This window comes from Vigna umbellata, chromosome 1 (genome assembly GCF_029865625.1).
Source record: "Vigna umbellata cultivar VRB3 chromosome 1, Vumbellata_1.0, whole genome shotgun sequence".
Lineage (NCBI taxonomy): Eukaryota > Viridiplantae > Streptophyta > Magnoliopsida > Fabales > Fabaceae > Vigna > Vigna umbellata.
The window spans coordinates 100,751,279-100,772,105 of NC_142165.1; the positions used below are offsets into that span (position 1 = coordinate 100,751,279).

General features: G+C 30.1%; 2 protein-coding genes and 1 long non-coding RNA gene across 4 annotated transcripts; 1 reads left to right on the plus strand and 2 right to left on the minus strand.

Moving 5' to 3' along the window:
* Positions 1-1,507: 1,507 nt before the first annotated feature.
* On the minus strand, positions 1,508-3,059 carry LOC148206971 (uncharacterized). The gene is made up of 2 exons (XR_015786732.1): positions 2,720-3,059; positions 1,508-1,985 (listed from the first exon to the last, which is right to left on the minus strand). It is a non-coding gene; the product is annotated as an uncharacterized LOC148206971 (long non-coding RNA).
* A 5,891-nt stretch (positions 3,060-8,950) lies between these two features.
* On the plus strand, positions 8,951-14,066 carry LOC124829813 (uncharacterized). 2 transcript variants are annotated; one of them, XM_047303384.2, is made up of 3 exons: positions 8,951-9,105; positions 9,254-9,390; positions 12,888-14,066. In XM_047303384.2, the coding sequence occupies exons 2-3, from the start codon at positions 9,271-9,273 to the stop codon at positions 13,755-13,757; spliced, it is 990 nt and encodes a 329-aa protein (XP_047159340.1). In that variant the 5' UTR covers positions 8,951-9,105; positions 9,254-9,270; the 3' UTR covers positions 13,758-14,066. The 2 variants fall into 2 exon arrangements, with proteins under 2 accessions (XP_047159340.1, XP_087961294.1); XM_088105168.1 differs by having other exon boundaries at positions 9,087-9,105; positions 9,265-9,390.
* Positions 14,067-14,409: 343 nt separating this feature from the next.
* On the minus strand, positions 14,410-17,143 carry LOC124829815 (chloroplast thylakoid lumen protein). Its single transcript, XM_047303385.2, has 4 exons — positions 16,719-17,143; positions 15,571-15,710; positions 15,012-15,084; positions 14,410-14,850 (listed from the first exon to the last, which is right to left on the minus strand). The coding sequence occupies exons 1-4, from the start codon at positions 17,065-17,067 to the stop codon at positions 14,741-14,743; spliced, it is 672 nt and encodes a 223-aa protein (XP_047159341.1). The 5' UTR covers positions 17,068-17,143; the 3' UTR covers positions 14,410-14,740.
* Positions 17,144-20,827: the final 3,684 nt, after the last annotated feature.

A 20,827-nucleotide genomic window follows, 5' to 3' on the forward strand; every position in this document is an offset into this window, starting at 1 on the left:
AATGCATTTACACAAAAATAATATATAACTTAATGCATCAACGTAACAAAAATATATTTTCTTACATTGATTTTTAATATGACATGGTTTAGTATTTCTGTAAATAGATTAAGGCTCATTCATTTATTGGATCATTAGAATAAAAGTTATAAAAGTTATAGTTAATAATTATAATGAAACTTTTTTTTACAGGTGTAACAATCTTATAAACGCCACAGTTTAATTATGACATGGTTTACCTAGATCTGCATATGATAATTCATGTCACTTGCAACATTAATAATATCATAATAGTTTGATCTCCATCTAATACATGATATAATAACAAATTCAAATAAATTATCTTATTATTAACCGAAAAGGCAAATAAGATAAAATTATTGGAAAGTTTGTAAATGAACTAATTATTACGACATTTAAAACATCATTTTCCTTAAAAAAATGTATTACATAAGCTATACCAGTAATTAATTGAATACTGTTTTAAGTGAATAATCTAGTTTAAAATTTGCTTAAAAATAATTTAAAACTTACTCTTGCAATAAACTTTTTATTTCGTTGTTTGATTTGCTGTTTAAGAAAGAAAATCACATAATAATAATGTAGTCCCTAAATATAAGGACAACTAATGAGACGTGCATACCAATTAGTTATTATTTAACATTATTAACGAATGATTGACTCATATATATATATATATATATATATATATATATATATATATATATATATATATATAAAGTTAAATAGTGTGTTTTTAGTAAGGTTAGAATTATCAATTTCACTCAGTACACCAAACTTGATTTTGCTCGTAAAAAATCACAAAATCAAAATACCCTCTCTAAAAAAGGTTCACATGATAAAAAAATCTACAAAAGTTCTTAGTTAACTCTGGAATTATTTTTAAACATGAAAAATATATTAATCTTTTAAAATTAGACTTACAAAACAATTTATCCTTCAACAGAACATGTTATTCGACTGCATAATGTGTTTAAGAAAAAAGATTAGAAATAGTTGCAGAATCATTTTTTAAATGTAATCTCAAGTAACCATCAGATTAATAGGTGTAGTTATGTATCACAAACTATAAACACATCACAAATTTATGGATCACTGATTTTCAGGTTTCCTGCTGAAAGTTCACCTCACCAATCATCACCTATTTCATAACAAATGAAAATCTGAAACCATGTAATTAAGATATTTCTCATATTTATGCTCTTTCAAATGAAAGAGAAAGACCAATTATCAGCACGTCTAGTTTATAAAATTCATAGTAAACACAGGTTAGTTTCAACTTACAAATTCGGTAAATTAATTAACAATTATTAACTCACGTGTACAAGCTGTTCCTGCTAAAATAAAATTGATACAATAATATGCTAAAATCAAGTGTAAATAAAATCCTTGATAGTATATAATAAGTCACTTTTCCTATCTTATACCAGGTCATTTTCCATTCTTCAATCCACAAAGAAAATTAAAAACCCAAAAGCGTTGTGAGTATCATAACATGTTCTGAAACCAGATATCTAATTAGCATTAATTTTCTACAGTATTAAAATGAGATGAGATAGTTTGAATTACAACCTTCTAAAGAAACTCGCAAACAGGCAGAAGCAGAACAAACTGCAGATTCCATCAACATAAAACTGTTTGACAACAATTTTAGACAAAGAATGAAACATCATCTGTTGTCTTCCTCTGCAATATGATCAAGATACAAAATCTGCAATATGATCAAAATACAAAACCGACTAGGTAGAAGTTATACCAATTAACCTTTTGCATGGTTTCAAGAACCTCATCTATCTTTACAGATGACATAAGGAAGCTGCTGGTGCCTGTTGACAACATAGTTGCAATGGTCATGAACAGTGAATAGCCAAGGTAAAGCTTGGCTGAGACTGGTCCACTCAAACTCTGCAGGTCAAAGACCAAGTCGTTGATGGAGTATAGGAATACGTAAAGAGCCACAGAACCTGAAGCAAAGAATGTCTTCCATCATCATTGTCAATCTTCCACACATAGATGCATATAAGTTAGGACAACACACACTACTTAAGCACAAACAATAACTAGAAATAGAAGACAAGAAACCAAAAACATAATAGAATCTCCCAAGCCAAATACTTGAAAGGATGAAGAAAAGCTCAATAAAAAGTGTTCCAAATGGAAGAGTTCCAGCACCGAGAACAAGGGTTCATATTACTCTAACCTCATCTTCAATCATAAAGTCATTAAACAACAAAGAATTAAACAAATATTAAAAACTCCACACTTATCAGTTTATTTTAAATTCTACTTCAAAACACTAAAATACTATTCCTTCCAAAACCTAAAATTGGAACATCAAAGATTCAACTCAATCCCCATAGGAAAGAACTAAACAACCCATTACTCTTACAAACATTAGGGCAGTCAGAAAGGCACAAACTTGCCATTAATTGCAAGCAAGATTTCAATTATCCTGAAAACACCTTAAAAATCATAAATTTCACATATCAGAAAACCTGATAAAGCCTGACATTAATGGGTAATCACAAAAAATAGTGCAAAAGATGAAAGCAAACAGAAATTGATGAAAAGGGAAAAAAAAGACTGAAAATATATTTTTAAGAATAAACAGAAAACAAAAGCAGCACAAAAGAATCGGTATTGTCGATTTATTAAAAGAAGGCAAACATAGTAAAAAGTAATTGAAATAAACGCTAACCTGGTTAAGGATTCTACCACTCGATCGTCGTTCTTATCACCGCCGCCTATAACACAGTGTGCTGCTGCATAACTTGGAGTTGGAAAATATGAGGTTTAGTGAAAAGAAGAATTTTTGAGCCATAAAGAAGAAGACGACTTGGGCAACATTTAGATTTTGAACGGAAGAGAAAGGACTAATGCAGCCCTGTCCCATCCCCCGTTACCGGGGGTCCTAGCCATTCATCCATGTAAGTAGTGTTAGTTCTTTATCTGGATTTTTCAAAACTTTTGAATAGCTAGGACTCAAGAAATTCATATATTACTATTTCTTCCTTGTGAAGATACACCAAAGTAATCAAATAGCCTCTTACCATCATTAGCACCATACACATATCTGGGTGTTATGGATTTTTAATAGTAATATTCATTTTATCTTGACCTATGAATTAAATTTAAATTGAAACATGGTTTTAAACTTTAATAATTAGTAATACATATAATATTTTTTGTATTTAACTACATTGTGTGTTTTATGTATTAAAAGGTTTGTTTCAAAATTACGTATTTAACTTGTTTATATCATTTATTATAATTTAAATGTTAGTTTATAACTTAATTTAATATGTAAAAAATATTAATGTCATTTAATTTAAAAAATTATATTAAATTATTTTTAAAATTTAGAGAACAAAATAAATTAAAATTTGAGACAGAAAAATTTTAATTTTGCATCAAAATTTAAAGAATATAAATATATTTAATTCATTAAATTTTGAAAATAATATAAAATACCTAAATAAGTGACCTAAAAATACAAATGAAGACACATAGATATTGTACAAATGAAAACACATAAATATAATAGAGTAAAATGTTTAGAATGTAAAATAGAGTAAAAAGGAAACTAAAAGGATAACTAGACAGTGGACACAAAGTAATGGTGATGTCAAAGTTCACAAAAAAAATGAAGATTCATTCATAGCGAGAAACAAGAAAAAAAAAATCACATATAGTAATACGACTTTCTACTATAATTGAGTTAGAAGAGATATAAACAGATATGGCACCCAACATAAAAATAAATGTTATAGTTTAAATAAACCAACATATAGTATCTTCCTTAAATTACAAATATGTCAATATACTTTTACTAAAATAATTTCATAACTTAAGAAAGTAAAGGAAATATCTCTTTAAATAACTAGTTCAAATTTTAAAAGATAAATATTTCTTTTTCTTTTTGGTTAAAAAAGTTCAACTTTTTAAAAATATTTTAGGGATAATTGTACCGTAGCTCCATTCTTATGTAAAGTTTAAAAAGAAAATAAAAGTTGTCCCTGCAAATGCAACTTATTTATTTTTATAAACTTTACCAAATAAAATTCGGAAAAAAGAATCTCAAAAATGAAAACGAACCACATAACATGATAAAAGATTATTCTACTTATAATAACATATCATGACCACGTTTTGATTTCTCCTTCAAAAGCAAAATCATTATCTATTTTATACTCACGATGTAGGGAAGAAATAATATGGAGATTTTTAATTCTCTTCAACTTTATACTCAAAAATTATGACCCTCATGAAAAGGATATGTTGATTCCTCACCTCAATTATGGGAACTTGTGTTCATATAATGTTTGGTAACAAGACTGTTATTCTATGCATCAAGATATATAAATGTATATTTTTTTCATGAATTAAATATGTGTTCGATGTTTTTTTATGTTAGTAAATATATATTATATCAAAAATATTTAAACATATTATATTAAAATATATTTAGAGGTTGAAGAAAATAATAATAATATTTTTAAATTCATAATTAAATTAAATTTTAAATAGAATTAACGTGAAAAATTATTGATAAGTTTTTAGAAAGTTAATATATATATATATATATATATATATATATATATATATATATATATATATATATGTTTAGTATATTTGATATAAATACGAATCATGGAGTAAAGATACGTATTTGTATAATATCTAATGCTATACTTGCTTAATCAGCATATGGATATACTTATATATTACTATACTCATTTATAACACATTTAATTATTTTTACTTTTCCCAATATGTTTATTAATTATTTATGTCATTAATATTTAAGACAGTAAAAGAATAAATACATATATAATATTTTTTTTATAGAAATGGATATAAGACAATACTTATTAAATATACAAGTTATAAAAGGTCTTCTGTTTTTGGTACTCCTTTCTCTCACTTACCAAATAAATAAGTGCAATGATACTAAAATAAAAATATTATTTCTTTTTTTAAGTTACTAAATATTAGCCTTTATAATTTATCATTTCAACGTCTACAAAGGTCAAACTCAATGTTATTAGGAAAATGTAGGAGTTGAAATAATATTTTTAAGTGTATTGTTTTTTATTTATTTTAACTTATGCTTGTTATTTTAATAACTAATTCAGTTTATTATTTATTTGTTTAAGGTTTAATGTCTCGGTAGGTCCCTATTTTTGGCGTGAATTTCAAATAGGTCCCTTTTCTTTTCGGCGTCTCAATTGGGTCCCCATTTTTGTAAAATTGTAACAATTAGGGGTCTGCCGTCAAATTGGACAAACGGCCGTTTAATTGTTGCTTACGTGGCATGAATAGTGTTTTCAGTAATGACACGTGGCATGATTCCCATCTGACACGTAAGCAACAATTAAACGGCCGTTTGTCCAATTTGACGGCAGACCCCTAATTGTTACAATTTTACAAAAATGGGGACCCAATTGAGACGCCGAAAAGAAAAGGGACCTATTTGAGATTCACGCCGAAAATAGGGACCTACCGAGACATTAAACCTTTGTTTAATGATCATGGTGTAACATTCTATGTGGCTATTGGAGTTCAGCAATTTGATAGATTTTTTTGGGTCGGCCAACAATTTTTATGATAGAGATAAAAATATGGTTTCTCTAAGCCCAACAACGATCATACTTTCTACACCTCCCATAATTCTAAAATATACAGCTTTTCTTTTTTTATATATATTTTATAATTACAAATTTTTCTACTTTTTTAAGGAATTTATTTGGGCCTTTAGGAATTTCTTTGCACCTTTTTTTTTGGTTGATGTGCTTATTATTTACGTCTTAATTAATTAGATTAATATGTAATTTTGGGATTCACTAGGAGTGCAGGTGGACCCAGTTAAAGTTTACTTCGTTGATTTGTTTTATTTATCAATTCATTTATAATTAAGATCATCAGGTTAAATAATTAAAAATATTATTATATCTTTAGTTTTTGAAAAAGATCTCCAAAATCTTGTTTTGAATTTCTATAAATTAACATAAATAATAAGTTAAATTTAAATTTTTTTAATTTGATTCTAATTTTTGTCGATTTTATTCAATTTGATCATTATTACTAATACCGTTTAAATAATTAATGAATAGTAAACTATATCAATCACATATCAACTCGTAATTTTTATGGTTTTTTTTATTCTTTTAATTAAAAAATAATAATATGCATAGATCAAGTTAACATCATGTTACAGGTGGATCTCATATTTTAGAATTAATATTTTATATTTAATTTGATTTCTATATTTATTGTTTTGGATCTCATATTTTAAATTAATATTTTATATTTAATTTGATTTCTATATTTATTGTTTTAGTTTAATTTAGTTCCAAACTTTAAAAAAATAAGTAATTTTATATCTCCAAATTAAAAATAAATTTAATTTTTATATAACTATTATATTGATATTTTTATTAAAATTTACATTTTATCAAATATTTTTTATTTAGGATTAGAATTGGTTTCAAATCAGAATTGAAAATTTTAAAAGTGAAAATTAATATCATTAGTTTAAAATTTTAAGACTTCAAAAATCACATGTGTTTGAATTTTTTTCGAACAACACATGCAAAGTCATTTTATTTTTGAAATCGTTGGATCAGACCAAATTAATAGAAACTAGAAAAAATCAAATTTCTTTCGGAAATTAAAAAGATATTCAACACAATTCTTACTCTTCAACACAAATCGCACACTTCACCTACGCAGTAAGAGTACACATTTTTTATGTTTTACATGTTATTTCATGAAGGGTTAAAAGTCTTATATTTCATAATTTTATTATCTTTTAATATTTATATATACCAATGTGTTTTTAAAGTTTAAATAGTATTAAATTACGTGACACGTGAAGTTTGAGGTATGAAATTAGAAATTAGAAATTAGACACTGTGGACATAATTCAGTTCAAACTCTTAATTTTTATATTATGAATACAATAAAAAGATTTTTTACATGTTATTTGTTTTTTATAAGTTTGTTAGAAATCTTATATTAGTTGTAAATAAAAATAAATTATAATATATAAATAAATGTAAAAAATTTACATTTTAATTTCTATTTTATATTTTGATTATGTGACATAAGTTAAATTTAAATTTAAATTTATTTTTTAATATGATATTATGATTTTATTTTATTAATATTTATTAAATATATTATGTGATTTGTTATGAAATGATACTTGAATATATATATATATATATATATATATATATATATATATATATATATATATATATATATATTTGTTAGTAAGAGTCGAAAGTGTATATTTGTGGGGTATTTCTACGGGTAAAAAAGATGAAAATTGTATTGTTTCAGTATGTTGGGGAGAGAACCACATCTTCACAATTTAAATCAGTCACAAGTTCGAGTAGGTGGGTGTACCTGCTAAAAGCACTCTAATCCTCAAATCAATGTTAGATTACTTATGGGTTATCATAATTAAGTCTTAAATGTCCAATAAATGCAACCAACTTACCTTCTTACCTTATCTCTTTATTTATAGGTTTCGAAATGAGCTTTTGGTTATAGTTGGCCTAATTACGACCCAATATCTCATAAGCATGTTTTACCTAAATAATCACATTGTCTTTAATATGTAAGAGACCGAACGGTCATCAACGCGTTTAGTGACTGATCGGTCTACGCTATTTTGAAGGTTTTGGAGGGTTGACCAACCGCCCGCTTTGGGCTTGAGTTGATCGATCAGTCTATATTATACATATATGATTTGGAATCTAATAAATACTTTGTATCTCGAGGTGTGAAAATGGTATGATTTTGAATCAAATGGTCAACGATATATGAGCCTTGGAAGAGAATGATACATGGATTTATGTAGAAACTCCTACTTGAAAAGAAAGCTCTAAAAAGTAAATGTTTATACAAAATAAAAAAATTGCTCAGATGAGAGGATATAAACGTTTGAAACGAGACTTGTCATCTTTATACATTATCAAAAAGAGAAATAAAAAAGAGAATAGAGTATGATGAAACATTTGCCCCAATGGCAAAAATGGTAATTATACATATGGTCTTAACAGTGACAATAATTAGAAAATAAGAAGTTCACCAAATAAATGTTTCGTAACGCATTTCTCCATGTGATTTGGTTAAGGATGTTGAGAAAGTTGTTGTATAACTTAAGACAAACTTTTCGTTGTTCATTTGTTTAACTACGACATTAAAACACGTTTTGTCAATCATATTTATATTAATCATTGTTTATATTGTACATGAAATAAATATATCTTCAGGTGTTAGTCTTTGTGCGTGATTTAATTATTGCAATAAATAATATTTCATCCATAAAATTTTTTAAAGCTTTCTTAAGTTCTTGTTTTCCCATAAACGAAGTTTTTTTTTTTGTAAAAATATATAGATAAAAATGCAGATTGAATGTTTGTAAGATTCACAGTTAAGATAGTTTGATTAAAAGGAAACATTTTTTATGTGCCAAATAAATAAGTACCAAAAGTACAAACGAATTATGGTGTTAACTTTTAAGATCACAACATATTTTTGTAATATTATTTTATATATTTTTTAATTATTATATTAATTTGACTAATACTGGTTTCACCCAACTCAATTACGGAAGAACCTTCATCCAGACATTTTTTAGTTGAGTGTGGGATATTGAAAAAAAGGTATTAATCAAACTGATAACAGGCGTGTCTTAACGTACTCGAAAAAGATAGATTGAAAGCTGAGATAATAATAAATCAAAAAAATAAAAAGGAGGATTCGTGGGACAGGTGGCACAAAGAAAGAAGGCTGTCACGGTTGGAAGTACCCAACACAAATATCCTCACAAACTCTTTCTGTGAGAGAACCGTATTTTTGTGCCATTCTCCAAGGTGTCCCTTCACTGCTTAATTTTAATTCTAATTTTTGTAATAATTAATTATTAATTATTAAATATTATTATATAAATAAATTCAATCCCTTTTCTCCTCTTCTAATTCAACTCTCTCTTTCTCTCTCTAGACACACAACAAAAAGACCCAATTCGACTCCAAAACTCAACCGAAATCAAAACAAAACAAAGTCCAAGTATTTTCTTTGCTCCCTCTCGCGTTTCCTCATTTCCTTCAATTATTTTTAAAATTATCCAAAAGACTTCACAAATTACAAATTCTATTTACTTTTCCAATTTTTGGTACAGTGCCTCTTCCTTAATTTTCTGATTTTTTTTTCTTAGGAAATTGTTAGGTGAAAATGGCGAGTTCAGTGGAGAAGGAGGTTGGCGCTGCTGGTGCTGGTGCTGGTGCGGGTGCGGGTGCAGGGGAAGAACCTCTGTCGTTGGAACTTCCTGCTCCAACTGGTTGGAAGAAGAAGGTTCCACTTCTGATTCCTTGTCTTCCTTCTTCTTTGACTATTCAATTTTCTTTTAGGAATTCTTGTTATCCTGTGCCTTTTTGTGGGTTTTTGCTGGAAATTCTGTGGGTTTCGTTTGTTTTTGTGATTGTGTTTCGTTTTGCTATATGGTACCCCAACCTAGGGATTTTATTTTCTCTTTTCGCATTTGCTTGTTGCTTATCAAATTGTGACGCGCTGACTATTTATGCTGCGAAATTCGCTGCAAAGGTTTGGGCTTTTTGTCTTCTGAATTCGGAAAATTGTCTCTCTGCCGAGTGTTGAGTAGCATGCCAGGGTTTTCTAGATGTGTTCTCTGTTTCTGTGTTAGAAAAGGGATTTTGATAGGTTTGAAAAGTATGCCTTGCAATATTCCGTTTACATGTTTATTTCGTTGCATTTGTGAAGTTTTGGAAGTTTCTGCAAGGGGTTGCATTCATATTTGCAGTTTACCTGCAGTAAAGATTTTATTTATTTTTTGTAAAAAAAAAAGATTTTATTTATGTCGTAGTTACAAGAAAGTTTCCACTTTTATAGCTAATAGTCGTGACCGAAGAAGTTTGCTGCCCATGTAGCACTAAAATTTTGTGCAAATATATTTTGCCTTCCTTTCTGGAATTTTCTTTGTTTTTTAGGTTTTTGTTTTTGGATTTGATATCGTGGATATCATACTATTTACTTCATTGTTCCCGATCTTGGTGTTTATATATCATTGATTTTTTTCTTACAAAATTGTGCATGGAAACTCAACGAAGTTTGACTTATTGTTTATTGGCAGCTCCATTTGTTCTAATATGATATCTTTTGTTGCTTTATTGTTGGTTCACTTGGTTGTTTTTATTTGATTTATTCAGTGATAGTATTAGGATGTGCAGCGTTACCAATTAACTTGCTTTTTCACAATCATAGATGAACTTCTAGTATTTGCTTTTCAAAACAACGGGAAAACTTGGTTAAGTTGAACTACTGGTGAAAAGGCACCATTCTACATTTTCTAAGTCTCTTTCATTATTATTCTTTCATGGGCATTCATACTTGTGTTATTCTTGTATCAAAATCAGCTTTCGCTTCTTAATACCCTCCTAGTTCCCGGAAACTGAAGTGGCAGAAATCATAAAATATCTCAAGATATTTCATGTTTGAGCCCAACATAATTTCTCATTCTCAAATTTTGTCCTAATGCTTTTAGAGGGTTCGTTAGCCTGTGATAGTGAGCATATTCTCTGGTTTTCCTTTACCATATTTTTTGTTGACTGTGGCTCTTTAAATACATTGGATAATTTTTTAGACTGAAAATATTTGGTTTTGTGTGTCACAGTAGATGAGGTTGGACTCCAGGATTGTGAGTAAAGTTATCATTCTCCATTTGACAAGATACCTTTTACACGTTACCATTGTTCAGGAAATATGAATACTGAATAGTTTATTCTTGTATCTAAATCAGGATCACCTGCCAAGTTCTTAACAAACATTCCTCCCCGTTCCCCCAAAGTAGGTGAAAAAATGATAGGATATAATGTGTATGATAGGAGGAAACAGATTAATAAGTAATTGTTAGTTAGGTTGTTAGGGTGAGTGAGGTTTCCTTCATGAAGCTTTAGCTCTTTGTGAAGGGGAAACCCTTGGAGGAGAGAGTGCTCTCCTATTTTGTGTTCTTTTTAGTCTATACCATCAAAAATATTACTCTTCTTTCTCTTTTCAATTTTGGATTCCTAACAAAAAATGAGTTGCTGAAATTATAAACAAATCTTGAATAATTTAGTGTTTGAGATCCCAGTACAGTTTCTTGTTCAGTTCTCAATTTTCCCACATCCTGTTTAGTTTTAAGGTGTTCAGCTAAAACTGTCTCAGACTTAATGGTAATTTAGGACTTATTTGGTGTGGTTCTTAGCTGGGCTCTGGACATTTCAACACTTGTGGTAAGGAAGGGATCATATAGCTTTAAGCAAATAGTGCAACTTCTGTGTTAATGTATTATTTGCAACAAAATCAGCTTAATCAGGGACTTTTGGAGCATGTTATGCTTCCTTGCGACTTTTAAATCTGGTTATTTCCTTGTATAAATTTTACTTCTTATACTGAATACCTTATTTATATGAATGCTACAATCGTGCCTGGCAATCTACATGAAACATTTAATGTTACTTTTGTAGGTGAAGCTTTAATGAGCATGAAAAATAATTTTATTAATATTTTTTTTACAGTTGTTTACATCCATTTTTTTATTACTTTCTTCTTTGAGTTGTCACTTTTCTTTATTAAACACATCTTTCTTACAAAAAAATAGTTAAAATGTCATCAACTTCTGATTATTTACTGGAAGAGAAGTAATCTGGTTTTACCATGTAAAAACAATCATAATATTATCAATATCATATTTGCATTTTTTTTTATGTTATGCAACATTTCTGAAAACTAACCCCAGGTTTTTTTCCTTCTTTCTCCCTCATATTGTACATAGAAGTAACCCACCATGTAACAGACTTTATCATATTTCTTGAATTAAACTGCACTGATTTCCTGAGGTTTAGAAAACATAAAACCTTTACAAAATCTAAGCAATCACCTCATGAAAGATATTTTAGAATACTTATTGAGAGTTTGAGCTATCTAGTGTTCCTCCATTAGATCATTGTGGAGATACTGGCATTTACACATGATTTTATATATAACAAGTTATTGCATATTTTTGGGGTGATCTAAGGCACAGAAGGAATCTTGAGCGCTCAACCTCCCTACAAACTCTGAAAATAAACAGACTACAAAAAGGTCTTTGTATAATACAAAACATGATAGGCTTTTATGAGTTTTGTAAGCAGGTGTTGTCACCTTATTCCCAAGATAAACTGTGGGGCCTTTTGCTGCATGATATTGTCTATTTACTTTCTATACTGCAATTTTAGATTAGTAAATGGTTCATATACAGTCCATATGTGTGCATTTTTTTTGTTTATTGGTCACAGTATGGGCCTCGGATACTTGCCTTCACATTTTTCGTCTCCTCCGCACCATTCCATGAACTTTCACTTTTCCCAGGTATAGCCTGAATGGAAGAATTAAAGAGGGAAAGAAAAGCCTTCTGACTGAAAAAGGTTAATTTGGTGCCATGCTACTCTTTTCCTGAAGTTTTAACAGTAAAACTGCTAGCTTATAAATAACAGCCTGTGATGTTTAACTAGCCACATATATGCATAGAACTGTAAAAACATTTTTTGAAATTAAGGGAACAAGAAAACATAATCAAATTTTGTCAAGGGTTTAATTTGCTATTAAAATGATAAGTTGTGTTTTAATTGCATTAGTACCAAATACGTCAGTGTAATGTTATTGTGATATGAATATTGCACACTAGGAATTACTTGTGGAAGTCACTAACATAAACAAAAATCTTGTATGTATTAAAGTTGCTATGTATTACTGTTGTTAATTTGTTGTGTTTAGGCATATAAGATTATTCATAAATCATATTTCCTTTGCAGTTCTTTCCGAAAAAGTATGGAACCCCAAAGAAAAATGAGATTGTATTCACTGCACCAACTGGAGAGGAGATCCACAATCGGAAGCAACTGGAGCAGTATTTGAAAGCACACCCTGGTGGCCCAGCTGTATCTGAATTTGATTGGGGGACTGGTGAGACCCCAAGAAGATCAGCAAGAATCAGTGAGAAGGTGAAGACTACTCCTCCTCCAGAATATGAGCCCCCAAAGAAACGTGGCAAGAAATCGCCAGCTTTGAAAAAAGAAGCTTCTCAGGAAGATGAAAAAGATGAAACAAAAGAAGTGCAAATGGAAGAAGCTGATGAAACTAAGGATCATAAAGATTTAGAGCAGGAAAAAAATGTTGTGGAGGAAAACCAAGATGAGAAGAAAGCAGAAAATACAGATGGCAAGGAATCCACTCATCCTGGAGAAAATACTGATAAACCTAAGGATGATGAAAATTTCAAGATTGCTGATGCAGAGGTACATGCCTCAAAAGAGAAACTCGAGGACAAAGTAGTTGAGGGCTCTGAAGTTGTTCAGAGTAAAGATGAAGAAAAGATTGAACAGCCACTGGAGGAGACAAAGAAAGATGATGGAACTGATGAGAAAAAGGTTGAACTGGAAGGAGAGAATAAGGAGGAACATAATAAAGGTACTCAAGTATCTCAAGTGAAGGATGAAGAAAAGGTTGGACAGCCGCTCGAGGAGTCAAAGAAAGATGATGAAACTAATGAGAAGAAGGTTGAACTGGAAGGAGAGAATAAGGTGGAACATAACAAAGGCACTCAGGTGAATGATGAAGCACATTTTAAGGTTCACGATATAAATAAGAAGGCTGAATCAGAGCTGACTGAGAATGGAAGCTGAACTGGTTAGGTGAAAGCACCCAAATAAGGAATAATAAACTTGGGTTCTCTTCTCTCTTTCTGACCCCACTAGATCTGTCCGAGTATGACTGTAGTTTTGTTGTGATGTTATTTATCTGATTGTTTATTGAAACTATAGACAATGATAGAGTAGTTCTATAATGTACCATCCCTCTATGTATTGTAGAGACGTGTAGCTTCTAGCTCCCTTCGTAAAGTTATGTTGTAAGATACTTGTATGTGATGTGGACCTGTAATCGTGTACGATCGTGAACCCAAATATTTCATTTACTCCTAAATTGTTATTTCAGGAATTATAGCGTAATTTGCATGTTTACTGCCATTTGGCCGGGCTGAAAGATCGGTCCAATTCACGCTGCAGGTATTATTTATATTTTCATTATATTACTAAACTAACATATCATGAGTGTATTTATGTAATAAACAGTATCGAGTGAGTTGTGTAACATATTTAAAGGAAGATGCTCTGTTTGTTTGTGTAAGAATACGGATGGTTTAAAAAAAGAGCAATAGTTATAACAATTAGCCTTGAATATGGGTAGTGTTGCTCATTACCCTCGGCGAATTTTTCTGCTCTTTTATTGGCCAAACAAGGGGTGGTAAAAGTGAAGATGGTGCAGTGAATAACAAAATAATCAAAGAATGGTTCTGTATTTGACCCAAACCACAATTTAATTTTGATCTTCCTACAACAACTTGAAAGCCTTTTATTTGTGCTGTCTGCTGAACAAGAAAAAACATTAAGTTCAATTCTCGACAACATCAAAATTGCAATTTTGCTCGAGACTATTCACACTCAAGCCCAAAGATTTTGAGCAACGAATGATGAGTAAGTTGGTATTTTGGAGTGGTGATGGATAAAGCTGAAATGAGACTGCAGCAAGACACCAATTAGGTGACCCAGGCAAGAAGTTAACGTATTTAACAAATTTTGAGATGAGATAAACTGTGTTGTAGCTTCCATCAAAGCCCTTTAAGCTGAACTATCAGCCCTGTCAAGGAGGTCCACTTCTCAAAAGCACTGGCCGAAGACACAAAGGCAATTTTGGAGGACTCAACGTCATTCTTAGCAACTGCCACAAAATAAAAAACATAAATAAGAGTTAGCTTAAGGCAAGGGATCTTGTAGCCACCATTTATAGTGCGCCCTGACTCTTAATTACATAAACCTGAATAAATAAAAAAATCATAAATGAATAAAAAAATTACTTGTGTTGTGTATGAATATTGATACCTGATGAAATCAATGAAACTATGGAGGAATTGAATGTGTCAACCTCATTCTTTTCTTCAGGACTGGCACTCAACTGTTAAAAAGATTACCCAGAAACTGTAAGATATCCAATTAACAATATTTGAATAAAGAGTGATGGTATCATGACACACTTTTAAATAAGTAGAAACTTTATTCAAAAAATTCTCCTTCCAGAAAATTCAAACTTTTAAATGGAGATTAGAGAGTATGTTCTAATATTCAACTTCATTGTATCATACACCTCAGGTTTTTAATCTTTACCACTTGACAATGATAATGAAGGTACCAGTTTTCTCCCATTGTGAAAATTCAGAACGAGATGCAGCTAATATACGAGAGTTTAGATACCAAGGACGAAAAACTGCTGCAGATTAAGTGATTGGCAAAGAAAATAGATGGTTGATGTTATCATAGCAAAGTACACCATCTACGGACTTCTGATAGGATCACACTAGTATGGTGATAATAGTGTTATGATTGAAACTGATTAGTAGCTGACACGTTTAAGGACTTCAACTGTTTAAGAAATCAAACTAACCTTATTCAAAGCTATGTTAGCTTTCTGGACCCAATCAGTATCAGTGCCACTCCCAAAGACAGAAGCGGCTTTAGGTAGATCATTGTTTTCAATTGCTTTACCAACTTCACTCAGTTTATATACCAGATCCTGAAGATACCCTGCAAATATTTTTCAATTTTGAGTTGCTAAGTCACTAAGGGAAATTGAGCTGCCTGAATTTAACAATTTAGTGAAAAAGAAGGCAGCCTAAACATTTTCTTTTATACTACCCCTAAAAGACATGTGTTTTTGGTATTGTGAATGGAACTTGAGCACATTAATACAAGAAAAAATGAATAGAAATTCATCATGTAAGAGAAATGAGAGTTCTATCTCACTCTTGAGATTTACCATGGTTGAGAGGAGAAAATTAAGCTCAGCTAGTGTGGTCTCTTCAAATCTCAGTTCTCTGACTGTTTCACTGAGCTGGCACTATATATACTAGCTAAGCCACAACCATGCCTTGAGACGCAGAGACCAAATAACTTTTTCTTTTGAAAAGTAAAGCTAGGTTCCGTTCCAGATGGTTAAAAATAAGAATTTAATTGAAACACATTGACAGTATAAATGTTTTTAATTTTACACTCATCCAAAAACAGCCTAAAGGAGACAGGTAAAATAGATCAGTACAGCTAGCTCTGCATGTGTTGAAATTTATTAATTCAATTGAAAATTTCTGAGTTCCTATGAACCAAAAGCCAAGTTAATATTTGTGAATTTGTCGGAGAAACGGATAATTGTTTATATTGTTACACTTAAGATACAACCTCAAACTTGGATGATTCTGTAAAATTTGTTTACACTAGACAATAGAAGACGCCAATGTATGCACTTTTGAGAGATTTTTGTTCATTCACACCCTCAAGAATTAGGCTCAACTACCTTACTGCTATAGTTTGCAAACTCTAAACTTATCAATATAACATTTATTTGCATTCCAGAGTGAACAAAGTGAATCAATTAAAGTAAAGAGCATTGAAAATGAATTTCAGGTTCAGGAAACACATAATAGAACAAACCAATCATGTAAATTACTGGGCATCTTTAGGTAAATTTGAGAGTACATCCACATTCACCTGATGATGTAATATAGGGAGAAGTAAAATGTCATTTTTGCAGGATCAGACCTGTTTCTTTGGTGGAGGATTTGATCACACCTTGTCTTTCAAGTCTCTTTTTCCTGTCCCTCTTTACTTTCTCCAAGAGCTCCTCGTCATCATCTGCTTCAAGAATAGCAGCATGAGAACCCTCACCAGCAAATGAAAGCACAAAAGTGGTGAGAAAACTGATGGATAAGCCTCTTTTGGTCAGAATTGGAGGATGTACTGATGACTGATTAACTGCTTTGCAAAGTGTTAATTGCCTTTTCACACTACAATTGATGGGGTGGTAAAGATGTGTTTGTGTTGCCAATGACAAAGAGGGTGATGATGGTACGCAGAAGGGGTGTGCAGTTGGGAGAAAATATAATGCCATTTTTTCCTTTCTTTTTTGCCTCTCTACCTTTTTTTTCTTTTCCTTATTCTTCTGTATTTTTAGCCTGCAAATGCAGGAGGCATTGCAAGTTGGAACCTTTGAGGATAAGGTTGTTCGATTCTGTAATCAGATCCAGTCATTTTTTAGATTCTGAAGGGTATTGTAGTAATTGAAAAGTACCCACATAATCGACTACCACTCATGATGATGACATGGTATCTTCCAAATTTCAAGTGGGTGAAAGGTTGAAACTTTGACTGTGGAAAGTTGGCCAGTATGCATCCTTGTCCCATCTTCCAAGATTTTGGCCCATCAATTATTAATTCATTACCTTAACCATATGAACGCTTGTTAAAAGGATTTAGCTTAAAGCTTCATCAAAATCAAGTATAAACAGTAATGAACCGTACAAGAACTAGCTCTTAACTGGGGCATGTTCTAGAAAGTCCTTTATCCATGCTGGTCATTCTCAAGCATCTATTGTAGTTAGTAACTTCCACAAGAGACGTTGATTCACGGTAATTTAGTTTTTGAATATTTTTTACGGTGATCTTCATGCTCTGAAGATAAAGCACCAACAGCGTCAGCACCTTTTGAAATCAACAATATTGAGAGAACACGTAAAAAGCAGATTCTCTCTTACGTGGTCTGAGAACAGTCGTTGAGCCTAAAAGCTACTTTCGTTGCATTTTTGCGTTATTAAACGAAACAAAGGAGTTCCTAGACAGCTCTAAAGGAAGTCATTGTGAATGTTATCTTCATCACACCACTTTTTCACAGTCCTTTCACACTGAAAGGGAAGGCATAACAGTGTAGCACGCTGTTAAAGCTCTTTCTCTACTTCTTTTATGCTCGTCATTCCTCAAATTCTAATATTTTTAAGTCACTCCACCTTCTTAATGCTCTTCATTTTTTCTTCATCTTTTCTCTTGATCATTTGTGATTATAGTGTGCATGTCAATATATATATATATATGCATCACGTTCTTTTTAGCTTTAACTTAAAGTGCTAAAATGTATGGAGAAAAGAAGTAGGTACAGGTAGGATCACACATTGGATTGAAATTTAAGGCTTTTAAGTAAGTCTTGACTTTCCAGAAAAGCTAAAATAGCTAAGAACAAATTTACACCATTAGACGTCAATTCGTGAATAAGCTCGTGTAAAACAATTTACGTAGCACTTTCAAATCCTTAAATAATGGGTTTATGAATTATTTATTTATTTATATATTGATCATTTTGTTTATTTTTATATAATGTTTTCTTAACTCATTTTGAATTCTTAGTATTTTTTTTAAGTGCAAGTCTCTCAACACTATAATATCTCTCTCAAGCACGGTAAATTATCAATTGTAGAATGATACTGTAAGTTTTTTTTTAGAAAAAGAAAAATACTAAAAAAAAATAGATACCAATTAATCGTAAGTTTATACTTTCAATTCAAAAATTAAAAAAAAAAATTCTATTATATATTATTTTTATCTAACATAAATTTACAACACATGTTAAATTTGTAACATTGTGTTGAGTGATTAGATGCTTATGTTTTAAGTTACAGGAGTTATGCTAGGTCTCTCCTGACGTGTAATCTATTTGCGAGTATAGTCCATTGGAAAAAGTACCACCTTCACTGATTTCTTAGCATGAATTGCTGTTTTATGTGTACAATTTCACTCCAGTCAAGAAAGAAGATAAGAAAGAAGACGTAATAATCAATAAAGAAGCTATCAACGAGTATGGTGTTAATTTTGTTATCTTTTTCTTTTCTTTTCTCTTTTAATAGTTGCCCCCAGGAACTTAGAAAAAAAAATGCCAAAAATGATTTTAGCCAGTCACAACATTTTGGTTCTTAGAGTGACTGGTTATGCTCTAAAAAGTTGATGAACACAAATAAGGTGAGTTATTATTATTATTATTATCTTTATTATTATTATTATCACATGAAAAGTGAGCACTGAGTCATGTAGCTACATATGTACCTTCCTTTCTCCCAAGTTGACTGACGGGCTAAGTTATTGACAATTTATTTATCAAAGGCCAAAGTTTGATCTTCATGACCCCTTTCATAAAATTAACTAAATAATAATATCTTCAAATTTTTTTACTTAAGTTCTTTGAGCTCAACCCAATCAGACTATATCAAATTCAAGGGTTCCTGAAAAATTCCTCTGAAATTAAATTATGCTTGTAACTTCGAACCGGAACTACTTAAATTTTCTTTAATCCCATTTGAGCTTATGGAATCAACATGCCGAATACAAAGATATAGTTGTGGTTCAAATTTTGGTAAAATTGGCTGGTAGTTTGATTTTAATTAATCTTCTAATTTCTTATTTCGTGTTTATAGATTTACTTTCTTACCTCATGAAATCCCCAAACACACTTTACAAATACTAATACTAATTAATACTGCATAATTCTTTTAAGAGATTTTGAAAAAAAGTTTTAGACAGCCTTACGTGTGGATTCAGAATCCCCGGAATTAAAAAGAATTTTTTTAATGAATAAAAAATATTTTCTAACAATGAAACAAATTCTTTTACTTGTTGCATAGGCCTTAAATTTTGTGATTAACAATTTTAATTATTGAAACAATCTCTTTGCTCATTAAAATAAAGGAAGATAACAGTTTAACATTTTTAGAAAAAAAAACACTCACTTAATAGTCCACTCTAATAATATAATATTACATATTAATAATTAAAATAAAAATATTAATATTTTAAATTATCAAAAAATATTTTTTATTAAATGTTAAATATCATAAATAATTCTTATTTCGAACGAAATCACACAAGAATAGTATCAAAGAAGTACTTTTTTTATTTGACGTGACTATTCCAGGAGTTGGGATGTCTTAGTCTGGAAACAATAAAATAACAATATACAAATAGTTCTAAATAATTATATTTTACTGTCACAAACTTTTATTACACAACATGAAAGAAATTCCATCATCTTTTTATTTTCCGTTGACTAAAAATATTTTTCTTTCATAAGAAAATTACAATAATAATAGTAAAAGTTTTTAAAAAATTTCTTTCAAGGATAATATAATAAAGCTATGACTTAAAAAAAAACTGATGAAGATGGATTGAGTATGTGGCATCATAGTGTTTACTTTTCTTAACGTTGTTGTTGGTGGAGAGGAATGAGATATTGATTCACAATTGGATTGTCACGTGATTTTTCAATGTTAAGTGGGGGAGGTCACGTGATTTTGTTTCTGACAGACATGGAGTTTACCAAGTTACCCACAGAGTGTGGAGGAGCCAGTGACAGTAGCCAAGCTAATAATAGGCTATTACGCGTTTCCATCACTATCACACCGTCACCAGTTGCACACCTTATAATAAGCTTTCACTCGGGCTCTCTTCTTGAGTTAACACGCGCTCAAATAAATAAATAAACTCTTTTTTATATGCAAGTGAGAGAAAAAAAATATATTAAAAATTATAATAATTAAAAGATTGTATTGTGAACAGTGAAGAGGATTAACATTGATAGGAAGTATGAGGGCATTTTTTCGATATTTTAACAATATATTTTTATATTATTTATATATTATTTTGAGATTGGTTTAGGACGGTATTTATAATTATTATTATTAATTATAATATAATTTTATATCATGTTAAAATATTATAAAAAAATGTCAAAAGTTTGTTATCCTTTTTTATTAATATTTAGATTGAATCGGAGTTGTTTTTATTTTATATTTTCTAATTTAATCTAATATAACTTTATATGTTTGATTTAG